Source organism: Alosa sapidissima, chromosome 15 (genome assembly GCF_018492685.1).
Source record: "Alosa sapidissima isolate fAloSap1 chromosome 15, fAloSap1.pri, whole genome shotgun sequence".
Lineage (NCBI taxonomy): Eukaryota > Metazoa > Chordata > Actinopteri > Clupeiformes > Clupeidae > Alosa > Alosa sapidissima.
Window position 1 is genome coordinate 12,215,515 of NC_055971.1, and position 12,500 is coordinate 12,228,014.

General features: G+C 45.9%; 2 protein-coding genes across 2 annotated transcripts in view; both read left to right on the plus strand.

Moving 5' to 3' along the window:
- The window catches only part of dner (delta/notch-like EGF repeat containing), a 57,150-nt gene extending 53,534 nt beyond the window's left edge, over positions 1-3,616 (plus strand). Inside the window, 1 exon segment of the mRNA XM_042063469.1 lies at positions 1,343-3,616. Within this exon segment, the coding sequence (XP_041919403.1) occupies positions 1,343-1,454 (112 nt within the window). The 3' untranslated portion in view covers positions 1,455-3,616.
- A 1,774-nt stretch (positions 3,617-5,390) lies between these two features.
- pid1 (phosphotyrosine interaction domain containing 1) overlaps positions 5,391-12,500 on the plus strand; it is a 36,438-nt gene continuing 29,328 nt past the window's right edge. The window contains exon 1 of the mRNA XM_042063470.1: positions 5,391-5,754. Within this exon, the coding sequence (XP_041919404.1) occupies positions 5,725-5,754 (30 nt within the window). The 5' untranslated portion in view covers positions 5,391-5,724. The remainder of the gene's footprint in view (positions 5,755-12,500) is intronic.

The following is a 12,500-nucleotide window of genomic DNA, read 5'->3' on the forward strand; positions in this document are numbered from 1 at the left end:
AGACAACACAGAAAATTTAAAATAAATAAATAAAATAATAATAATCATGTTAAAATTAGTCCAATTTCCAACCGGCTGAAAAAGTCCAAGGGCAGTGATGACCCGCGTGAAACTGCCAATGCAAGACCAACAAAGATCTTTCACTGACCAACTCAGATTTAGCACTACTGGCAGTCTGGAGAGCAGAGCACCGGAAGAACAACAGTCTGAAGTCATGATGGGCGATCTTCCTGCTGATCAGCAGCTCGGTGGCTTTAGCAAGACATTTGTTGCTTCTCCCGACGTCGCCATCAGAGCTCCCCACGTCAGCACTCAATCCAGACTGCAGGCACCCAGCGTCAGAGGCTATACGTTAATGTTAACGTTATGGCAGCTCGCAGGTCAGCCGCAGCTCGGTGGTCGTGGCTGCTGCAGATCTCTCGCAGAGTAGGCCCATTGCCCTGAGCAATCTTTCAGTCCACAATTCACATGTACTGTGTGGTGTAACAGCAGACACGTTTCAACACATCAATTACAGGATGCATAACATCATTGACAGGATGTATATATGTAGATGTAAGTACTTAACTGGTACACTTTATTTTAATGGATTTATTCCACTGTATCAAAAGAGTAATAAATGTGTACCAACACAGTTGATACATGTACTACAGTATGTAGGGTAATGGCAGACATGTTCCAAGACACCAATGACACAACATACATGTAATATGTCATTGTAAGTACTTAACTGGTACACTTCATTTTAATGGGTTTATGCCACTGTATCAAAGAGCAATAAGTGTGTACCAACACAGTTGATATATGTACTATGTAGTGAATTAGTAGACCTGTTCCAAGACATCGAAGACATAACATACATGTCATATGTACATGTAAGTAATTAACTGGTACACTTAATAGGTTTATTCCACTGTATCAAAGAGTAACAAGGTTGTAGCAGCACAGCTGTTACATGTACTGAAGACAATGAGGCCTTGACTGGAGCTAAGAATGCTTTGTATATCAAATCTATCATGACCAGATTTACCCCATCCAGCAGGTCTCAGGTCAGCTCTTTGCCTCTGATGAAAATTTAGGCAAATTGGCAAAGTTTTGTAAAAGCACTCAGTATTACAATGTAACAACTATATGTAGGTACCCACAAATACATAATGCAAGTACAATGATAGTACCTGATAGAACATGTTGTTACACAGGTTGTACCACTGTACCTAATTAGGTAGGTACACTGTAACAGCGACACATTAAAATAAAGTGTTACCGAGTTAACTGATAAATAATTGGTTGATAAATAAATATTCTGTTGATTGGTTGATGTTGATTGGTTGATGTTTCTCAGGTTTGGGAAGAAGTCTCGGCCTGCCATGTATGACGCCACTCCCATCACCTATGAAGATTACAGTCCCGATGACAAGCCTCTGGTCACGCTTATCAAAACGAAAGATTTGTAAAACACACACACGCATACACAAACACACACACACAAACACACACACACACACACACACACACACACACACACACACACACACACACACACACTCCTACATATGCATTTAAGCCCAGCCTTTCTGATCAGTCAATGCCAACCATTCAGTATTATTATTATTATTTTTTAAAGAGGGCGTAATTATAATCATTGTAAATGTTCTTCTAAACAAATGAAAATATTGATATGTCAAAAATGAAAAACAGAAAGATCTAGAATAGACCCCTCTTCTAGAGGGATGTGACAGTATTTCACTTTCCTCCCATCCCCTACCCACGATGCTTTGCGACGGTTTGCATCGCACGGTGCAGTCATGGTTCGGGACAGGCCCAAGCACACACAGACTTCTGCTCTATAGCTGAATGTGAGTAGTCATTCACCTGCGCAGAATTTTCCTTTTTACTGTAGAGGGGGGAGGGACCATGTGGGTGGAGGTGGCGGTTGCGGGGGGTGGTGGTCTTTAACTTACCCTTCAGTCCCCACTGCCCCTCTGGTGGGTGTAGACTTTCCAGGCAGTGCTAGCGGTTTTTGCTGATGTAGTAGACATAGATGCACTGGTCAATACAGTGCGGTAATGATATGTAACTTATTTAAAACAATAACTATGTAATGATTTAAACAGAGGTTTTTTTTATTTAAGGAAAAAAATATTAACTTGCAGTAGGTGGCCTTAACTGGTGCATGATAGCGTTCGATGGTTTCTGCATTGCGTTTAGAAACCCTGCATAATATGTAACGGTAAATTTTGTGTTTTTTAAACTTCGCTGGAGAGGGTTCTGTGCCATAATCTATTTGTTGTTGTTGTTCTTCTTCTTCTTCTACTACTTCTTGTTCTCGCATTTTGTGTTAGTAGGAGAGTTCATAATGAATCAATGTATCGTCAAGGCAGTTGAAAAAAAGTGCTTTTGCAAAACTAATAATTAAAGTAATATTTGATTGTATTATATTTGTTTGTTTGTTTATCAGTTTCTTTGGTATGAGTTGTTCAGGAGAGAACTAGGCATTGAACTAAACTTAGTCTCTGACTAAAGGGCCTTTCAGACCAAGAACAAATGACAATGTCCACACATAAACTATACCAAACGACACGAACACCGATATTGTCAGTTTCAGTTATAGTTATTGTTATTGGTGTGAACGGCCCTTAATAAGGTCGTTTATTAAACTTCTCTGTTCTCTATGTACACACTTGAATGGTGGGGATGGAATGATACAATAATTAAAGAGGAAGTTCAAAGGTTGGGAGAGGTGGGTAGAAGAGAACAACTTCCTGTTTCATGGGGTCACTTGTCCGTGTCCACTGTACTGTACTGTACCAGGACATTACAGCTTTGATTTTGAATAATTAAGGACACAAATGGAAACTGATCAACATCTAAGAGTAAAGGAATATGATGAACTGGAAGGGAAAGGAAAGGAAGGATAAGAGGACTAAAGAACTAAGAGCATGAAACATTCACTGTTAAAAAAGACTAAAATGACTGGCTCAAAATCACCTTAAACCACTCTTCAGAGAAGACAGTGTCCATCTACTGTAGAGTATGTCTGTATCAAACCATTTGACTGAGGTCCAGGTTTTGTTAGGTTCTCTTTCTCTTTTAACCTCTGATCCTGAGCACTGATGTTCGTAATACTGGAGATAGTTAGCTCATGGTACCATAATGTTGGGTCTTGTGTGGAGTCAAGATATAAATATGATAAAAGGTTCTTGGACCCCCTCAGTTCATCACAGCTGGGTTCAGTTCATCACAGCTGGATTTGGTGTCTGCGCTCGTTAGCCTGGGAGTCCGTAGCCAGGGAGTCCGTTTGCTGTACAGTATTTGTGCATCTGTGTCTTTGTTGTCGAGTGGGTGCAACAATGTCCATATAGCCTACTTTAGGCTTATGCCTATGTGTGAGTGAGTGAGAGAGAATGAATATGTCAGTACGGGTCGGGCCTTCCTTTTCATGATCTTTTCCTGTTAGATGGGCGTCCTGACCGTTACCGTAGTTCCTCCTTATCCTCCTCACCTCGCTGTGGTTTTCTGTCTCCTCTTCCCTCTTTTCCACATTGAAGAATAGAATGGTCAATGTGTTAATTAACTGTGTTGAATGATGTACTAATAAAGGTTTTAGTCGACCCTTCACATAGTGTGTTTTGTGTATGTGTGTGTGTGTGTTTATATGTGTGAGTGAGTGTGTGAGGGTGAGTGTTGATGTGTTGCTGGTTTCAGTTTCTATTTTGTTTAGTGTTTTCTTCACTGGTATCTGTTGTTTTTGTTCTGGATGAACAAAAACAGCTCCAACACTGCAGAATTTTCCGCAAGCTACCCAACTGAAGAAACTGTTCCAGTGGCTAACAGAATGATGCAATCTATAAGTGCTAAGTCTGAATTAGTACAAACAAACAACTTTGAGAGAGAATTCAAAGTATTTGTGTGTGTCTGTTCTGATAAAGTAGAGACAAAAGACTGCACAAGAAAAAGACAAGGGGAGGCCAAGAAATTGTTTTTTGAAAATACAGATGAGAACAAGAAAGAAGAGATGAGAGTATATGACTCAAACGTATATGAATGTAATAAAATGGCACAGTGGACAAGACACAGGAAGGATGTGACTCCAATAAAGTGGAATACCTACACACACACACACAAACACACACACACACACACACACACACACACACACACACACACACACACACACACGTAAGAAGAGGCAGATTGAATGGGAGAGAGAGAATGAACCTAATAAAATCACATACCACAAACAGACATGAGACAGATGAGGGTATGAATCTAAGAAAAGGATATACCAACAGACAGACAGACATGCACAAACGCAGAGATAAATGACAGAACACGAGAAAGACAGAGAAAGAGAAAGAGATGGAGAGAGAGAGAGAGAGAGAGAGAGAGAGAGAGAGAAAGGTAATAGTGAGACAGACAGGAGACAGGGGCGGGACCCTGAGCCTGTGTAGAGCTGGCTCCTGATTGGCCGATAGCAGCCCCAGCCCATAAAAGGAGCATTGGACTGTTAGCGCAGACACTGACCTTTGCTGACCTGCAGCAGAATCCAGATGTTCCATGTGGCGTAAACATCTGTAAACACATCGGAGTGTGACGGTGTGCCAATCCGGGTGCCGCTACCCCCCCCCCCCCCCCACACCCCATACCCTTCCACACACACACAACTTCAGTTTGGAAGAAGAGAAGGATGAAGAGAGGTGAGGAGAAAAGAATGGATAGATGAATGGACTTTGAGAGGTAAAAAAAGTGAATGAGGAATAGAAGGTGGTGAATATGTGAAATTATGCCACAACTAATGCGCACAACTAATGTTTTTGCTACTGAGACCTTGAATTTCCCCTGGGGATCAATAAAGTATCTATCTATCTATCTATGCCTTTTTTTAGGAGGAAATAATGAATTAGGGATGTGATGAGGATTCAATAGGTCAAAAAAGTTGGAACTGATGCTTGACCTCTGACCCCGCTGATCTCTCTGGGGTCATTCTGCTGTGCCGTTGGGGGTCCATTTCACATCCAATGACAAAAGCACATCTGACTGAGGCCACATTCCTTTTCTTCTTTGAGAGAAATAGGGGCCATTCTACAGGTCACTGATCGTCTAACATAAAGATAACATTTCCCCTGCATTTGCTGACACTTAGGCCAATTTTAGACTTGAATTCAGCTGATAAACTTGATAAAGTTGTCTGTTTTATTTGTGTAGTATCTGTAAGGTCCTCCAAGAAGGCAACCAGACACACTTCAGACAGACCCTAGTCCAGACACTGAATGCGAATTCATTTGTCCACATCATTGGTGATACTTTTCTCCATCAAGCGCCCACTGCCGGCCAGTTCAGCGATGAGCTGAGGGGAGAATAGGAGAGGAGGAGGAGAGAAAAGAGGGGGTTCGCGTGTTTTTTTCGCAGGCGGAGCTTCGTCCTCGCGAACCATTGGAATTCACCGTCTGTTTTCACGGGATCGCGGGAGCACCGGGGTGAGGAGAAGCAGCGAGCCAGCGCCGCGAGCGGGCACATGCGAACCGGAGTGCTCACCAACGAGATTCCAGCTGTTGTGCCCATACACACGCAATCACACGCACGGACTCACCACACTCACACAGACATACACACACACACATACACACACACACACACACACACACATACACACACACACACCTTCACTCACACAATCACACATATACCATTCACAGACACGTAGAACAAGCACATTTATTCATAATGTGGCAACCTGCGACAGAGCGACTACAGGTAAGAGTAATATGTCTACCTCACAAATTTACACCCCGCCATGAGAGGCTTGTGGTTTTCTTGAGGTCGTTGTTTCCTCCTCAAGCAGCTTTGCCGCGGTTTACGTGGACACCCCTGAATTCTCTGTGTTGGTACCTTCAGTCAGCCTGATCTTTCCCGGATGTTTCCTGTGTGGAATACGGGGTTATGTTGCATTGCGGACTCATATTTGTTTATGTGTGTACTGCTGGTGAACTGATGTTGATAGAGACCAGGGAGCCTCTTTCCAGTAGATCGGAGAGTCTGTGGGTGCCCACATATTAAAGCCCACTCCAACCCTGGACTTGTCATTTAGCCTTTTCATTTTTTGAGTTATGTTGCGTTAAGCACAATTTGTACGCAATCATTTTGTCCCGGGATGTAACAGGACATGGACACCGACTGCTCCTATCTGGAGACCGATAAAGTGATACCTACGCTTGCGTAACGTTGAGCCAACGTGTGAGTCGTTGAACTAGTTGCTGCCCCCCTGTGCACTAGTCTCACCGAGAAAGCCTTGCCTTGCAGAGCATTAGCAAACTCGCCACCAAATCGTGTACGGGTTCTGTTTCAGTTTGCAGCATCGTTTGATAGCACATCTGCTGTCAAGCTGTGTGTTTCAGGGACTGGGGGAGCTTTGCATTCTTGAAAGAAGCTGCTCCCTCTCATCTCTCTTCCTTTCACCCGCGCGCTCACTCTTTCTCTGCTTCTATGTGTGTGCGAAATGTCATGTGGGCTATACCTCTGCAGCACCATACTTGTTTTAACACTTTGGGTATACCTGTGCTGTGAGCTGACCATTGTGGAGACGGGAAGAATGTTTACCGACACGTTTTTCACATTTTGATATTCCGGAGACGCGGAGGAGGCAGGCGCGCAGGCAGGCAGGCAGGCCGTGCAGCGAGCTATATCCGCGTGTCCTCGGCTCGTAATGTACTCCAGATGTCGTGTAGACGTCCTGCCAGATGAACTTGCACAACTTGCATACTGCCTTGGCCTGGTGACAAGAAGACTGAATAGCGTAGTAACTTTTTGGAGCTATTACCTAGCGATTCTATCTGCACAGTTTACCGTGGCTTTGCAGTGAACATTGCCATTTAACGAGGTGAAGGTTTAATGCTGTAGAACTACAATAATACCTCACTTCATCATTTACAGACCTGAGGTCTAAGGGTGAAACCCAGACTTGTCTATGGGATGTGAGGATAATTTTGGTCTGAATCTAAACTTGAATCTCGTTTCAAAATCTAAACCACTGACTCCTGATTGCATTTGGTGTGTCCTGTAAGTCTTTGACAGAAATACCCAACAGTGCGTCTTTGTGATGGTAACTTTTAGTATGTGTGTATGTGTGTGTGTGGTGTTTTGTTTGTCTGATGGGCCCACAAACATTCCAGACGCACACACACACACATACACATACTCAATAAGCCACAGTCTGGAGGGCAAACGAAAGGGCCGCCTGCCCCAGCAGACTAACCCCTAAAACACACAAACACTAAAACAGGAACATTCGCCTCGTTTAACAGCCAGCCCTTTACACAGGCAGCTGCACCCTGCTGCCCTCAGGAAATGACATCACACGCCCACCTCGGAGCACTTCCTACACGTGCCTGAGCTGAACGCTTGCCATGGGTTCTAGTCTCTCTATTCTGGTTCTGAGAGCTTGGCCCTCACGTGACTGTTCCCCAGAACCCGCCTTCAGGAAGGATTAACGATGGTGGTCCTAAATTTTCCAGCAAGGGTTTTTAGATCTAGACCATTCTAGATTCTAGAGTTAATGAGATGAGCGCCAACGAGTTTAGTTCTAGATCCACGTTGTTGACCAACTTTCGCTAAGGTAACCACAGTTCTGGCCCCTGTGGTGCTATAAACCCAGCCAAAGTACACAATTTTACTTTCACTCTATTAGAAATGTGTATGCCCTATCAATGTGGGAACACTGAATAATTGTGAGAATGTCCGCACACCGGAGTAACCTACCAAACACACTAAATAATTGCCCATGACTATGCAAGAGCCATCACTTGGACTGGCCAGGTGGCAGTTTTGATGTGTAGCCCCCATGGCGTTAAGTCCTGTCTGGCCAAAAGTGTCAGTGTGCTGCTGAAGGGCTTTTCGTCCAAGTAGAGGGCCAGTATGAGTGGACATGGCATGAACCTGCGAGACATGAGCAATCGGTAGTTGTTGCTTTGCAGGGAATTTGCATCCTCTCCCAGAACATCACACCAGCTAAACAGGAACACATTGGCTTTTTATGGTAGGGGGGTCCGAGCCAAAACACATTCCAAACCTTTGGAATGTTTCAGGCCGTCAGTGGAGAAATCTGGGTCGGAAGTGAATGTGCACAAATATAAATACATTCATACACGCACATGTGCACGCACGCACGCACACACACACGCACAGGCCTTTCCCACAACCTATGGGCTGTTTTCCCCGGAGGATGTGTGGACCCATGAGCAAAGCAAGGGTCGGCCATCTTGTTGACCCTGTTGTGCTCAAAGCTCCCGATGCTGTCTTGGCCTGGCCATCTGGGTCCGACTCCGCTTCAGGTTCTGATGACTCAGGACCCAGATAGTTCCGGAATCTGGACTCAATTTGGCCTTGATCAAGTGCAGACCTGGTGTGGCTGGGCTTTGGTCTCAGCCTTGTGTAAGGAAGCCACTGTGGATAGGGTCAAGCTCAGAGACCGAGAGAGCTCAGCTTTAGGTGTCTTTGTGACTGCTGGATTGAATGATGAATTAGTGTCTGCATCATCTTTAGGGTTTCATGTCTGCATGTGTGTGTGTCTGTGTGTGTGTTTGTGGCGGTAGGGTAAGGATACGAATATGTGTGTGTCTTTGGACTGATAGATCATGAGTGGCCTTGGGCAACTGAAAAACCCTCCTGCCTTTGGCTTTCCCCTCCCATCTCCCTGTAAGACTGTGCATGGAGAACAGTGTGTTGAGCATGCTGTCTGGCCATATTATGTTGAAGCAGTGCGGCGATCGGAGAGGATTACGTGTCCGTTAACATGATGATCCGTTGTGAGCACTGGCCGGTTTAGCAAACCGGTTCTTACCAGTTTGCAGCTCTATATTCTCAGGTTGTAGGGATCATTTGAAATGACACACAGGCACATACACACATACATTATGTGTAATCATGACGAGAGGGTTTCTACACAGATCCTTGAACAAGGCACATGGATGCTTGCTGCCCTGTGACCATGGCAACCAGAGATCGCTCTCCCTCTCTCCCCGTCTCTCTCCCCATCTCTCTCCCTGTGTCTCTGTACCGTTGCCATGGCGACCTGCCATGCAGACTCGTTCCGCTCCGCTCTGCTGCTCGTTCCCTCCTCGAGTTCCAGAACCTCTGTGTCTCGGGCCAGCGTCTCTTTCTCTTCTGGTGTCTGTCATATCACACACGTAGCCATGGTGATGGGCTCCTCTGTTGCCATGGAGCTTGGCCATTGTTTTGCTCTGTTCTGGTGCCTCGTTTGAACAAAGATTAGACCTGATCAGAGTAGGTCACAGAACTTGTATCAGCAGTGTTCCCTGTGTGTGTGTGTGTGTGTGTGTGTGTGTGTGTGTGTGTGTGAGAGAGCGTGTGTGTGTGTGTGTGTGTGTTTGTGTGTGTGTACGCATCTGTTATAAATATGTGTTATGCATACTATAGACATTGAGAGTTGTTGTTTGCATCCCTCTGCTTTTCTTCTAAATTCCTGTGTATAAAGACAGACATGTGTATGTGTGTGTGTGTGTGTGTGTGTGTGTGCGTGTGCGTGTGTGCTTTTGCTTCAAGATGAATGAAGACAGAGCAGTGCCACATGTTCAGTTTGGCTTGATTTCCACTCAGTTCCACACACACACACACACACACACACACACACACACACACGCAAGCGTGTGTGTCTGTGTGTGTGTCTGTGTGTAGCATGTGTAGTGTGTGTTTGTGTGTGTGCGTGCATGTGTGCATTTGTGCGTGCATGTGTGTGTGTGTAGTGTGTGTAGTGTGTGTGTGTGTGCATGTGTGCATTTGTGCGTGCATGTGTGTTTGTGTGTGTGTGTAGCGTGTATGCGTGTTGCTGAGCAGACTACTCTACAGAGCCGGTGCCCACTCACATGTCCACCAGACTGCCCGTGACCGCTAGTACAGCTGCAACCTCTCCTCCCTCCCCCCTTCTCTCTCCTCTCTTCCTCCTTTTCTCTCCTCCCTCCCCCCTTCTCTCTCCTCTCTTCCTCCTTTTCTCTCCTCCCTCCCCCCTTCTCTCTCCTCTCTTCCTCCTTTTTTCTCCTAATCTCTTCCTCCTTTTCTCTCCTCTCTTCCCCCTCCTCTCTCTCCTTTCTTTGTCCTTCTCTTTCTCCTTTCTTCCTCTTCTCCTCTCACTCTTGTCATCTCCTATATTCATCTTTGTATCTTTCCTTCCATCTCTGTCCCACCCTTCGGTTTGTCTTACTCACCCCTTGTAAACTCACACACACACAACCTACAACATGCTTTTTGTTTGTTTTTCACTCCTCTTCTTTCTTATATTCTTTCTTTCTTTCTTTCTTTCTTTCTCTCCCACTCTCTCTCTCCGCTCCTCACTCTCTCTTACACCCACTCACCCCTCGTAAACACGATCACACCCTGCGTGGCCTTTATTTTGCACTCCTCCTTCAAGCTCTCCCTTTCTCTTTGTCACACGTCTGTCTCTCTCTCTTTCACTCCTTCTTCACTTCTCAGTGGATGTCAATTTGTTTGCTTTCTCTTTCTTGCTTTGTTCAGTACAAAGATAGCATTTCTGTGTGTGTGTGTGTGTGTGTGTGTGTGTGTGTGTGTGTGTGTGTGTGTGTGTGTGTGTGTGTGTGTGTGTGTGTGAGTGTGTGTGTGTATGAGGGTGTTTCTGTGTGTGCGTGAGGGTGTTTCTGTGTGTGTGGGCATGAACAGCCACATGTGTGTGTGTGTGTGTGTGTGTGTGTGTGTGTGTGTGTGTGTGTGTGTGTGTATGTGCGTGCATGTGTGCATGTGCGTCTGTGTGTGGTTGCGCAAATATGAACTGCTGAGGATGACAGTCTGCACAATGATGTCACAGAAGCAAGAGTTAAACACACGTTAGCTGCTCTCCCTACCTACCTCTCAAAGCAAACACACCAGTTCACACAAACTCTCTACCTCTCTCAAAAGACACACACACACACACACACAAACATAGACTCACACACACACTCACACACACACACACACACACAGACACACACACACATAAGATACTTTTCACAGTTTCTCACTGTTCTGCCATCCAGAGTTTGTATTCCAGACTTCATTCCACCCATGGTTCAGGTCAGTGATGCTTTAAAGTTTCTCTCAGAACTTGAGGAGAACCGAGTGCTCCGGGACGGTCAGTGGGCTGCAGCCTTACGGTCAGACTGTGAGGCCGACGCCAGCTAGAACCGGCTTTTTGTTGGGCCAGGCACGCCATTGGCTGGAGCAGCGGAGTCTATTGTTTGTGTACGATCCGCTGTTGCGTCGGACCGCGGCCACAGGGTTTTGTTTCTGAGAGGAGGAGAGCAGGCGACGATGAGGCGATGAGGCAGCACAAAACCCAGAGGATGCCGCAGCGTCTCCAAACAAAGAGAGAGAGCGTGAGACAAAGAGAGAGAGCGTGAGACAAAGAGAGAGACCGTGAGACAAAGAGAGAGAGCGTGAGACAAAGAGAGAGAGAGAGTGAGACAAAGAGAGAGACCGTGAGACAAAGAGAGAAAGCGTGAGACAAAGAGAGAGTGAGAGGGGGAGAGTAAGAGAGAAAGATGGAGAGAGAGAGAGAGTAGGGGGACAGTGAAAAAAGAAGCCCACCACAGGTTTTCCAGGAAAAATCTGGAATTCAATCCCTCTCTCACACACGCACAAACGCAGACACACAGACACAAACACACACACACACACACACACACACACACACACACACACGCACACACAGAATGCATAAAGGATTGGCGTGGAGCAAGAAATTGAAAAAATCCCACAGAAATTCCCCCTCAGGACTTTGGTCATCTCAGTAATGTAGCCTCATTGGACTCCCCAGTCAGGACCTCCGGAGTGCTGAACTGAGGCTGACCTCTCTTGTGCTGTGGCCCATGAAAGGGAGAGGCGGGTAGGGAGCGCTGGAGTAGGCTGCCCTCCTCAGTACAGCGAGGACACTGGAGCTTGGACCAGTGTGAGACTGTCTGACAACAGTGGTCTTTTGGTGTGTTTGTGTGTTTGTGTTTGTGTGTGTGTGCATGTGTGTGTGTGTGTGCGTGTGTGTGTGTGAGAGAGTGCGTGTGTGTGTGTGTTTGTTTGTGTGTTTGTTTGTGTGTTTGTGTGTGTCTGTTTATGTTTGTTTATGTGTGTGGGTGTGTGTGTGTGTGTGTGTCTCTGTGTGTGTGATTGTGTGTGTGTGTGTGTCTGTGTGTTTGTGTGTGTGTGTGTGTGAGCATGTGTGTGTTTTGGAGTCCAGAAGTCATGCTATGTAAACCAGCTTTAAACACCAGTGTGTGTGTGTGTGTGTGTGTGTGCGCGCATATTGGAGTCCAGAAGTCATGCTATGCAAAGCAGCGTTCAACACCAGACGGAGTTCGGAGCCCATTTGATGTTCGCACGTCTCTGGCTTCCCGTGCGGTCACACTGAGAACAGCGCACAGTGAACAGCGCCGAGAACCAGAACGCTCCCCCAAAAGCACTCCACTGGACACTGACCACCGAGCACGTTTGCCCAGGCATGC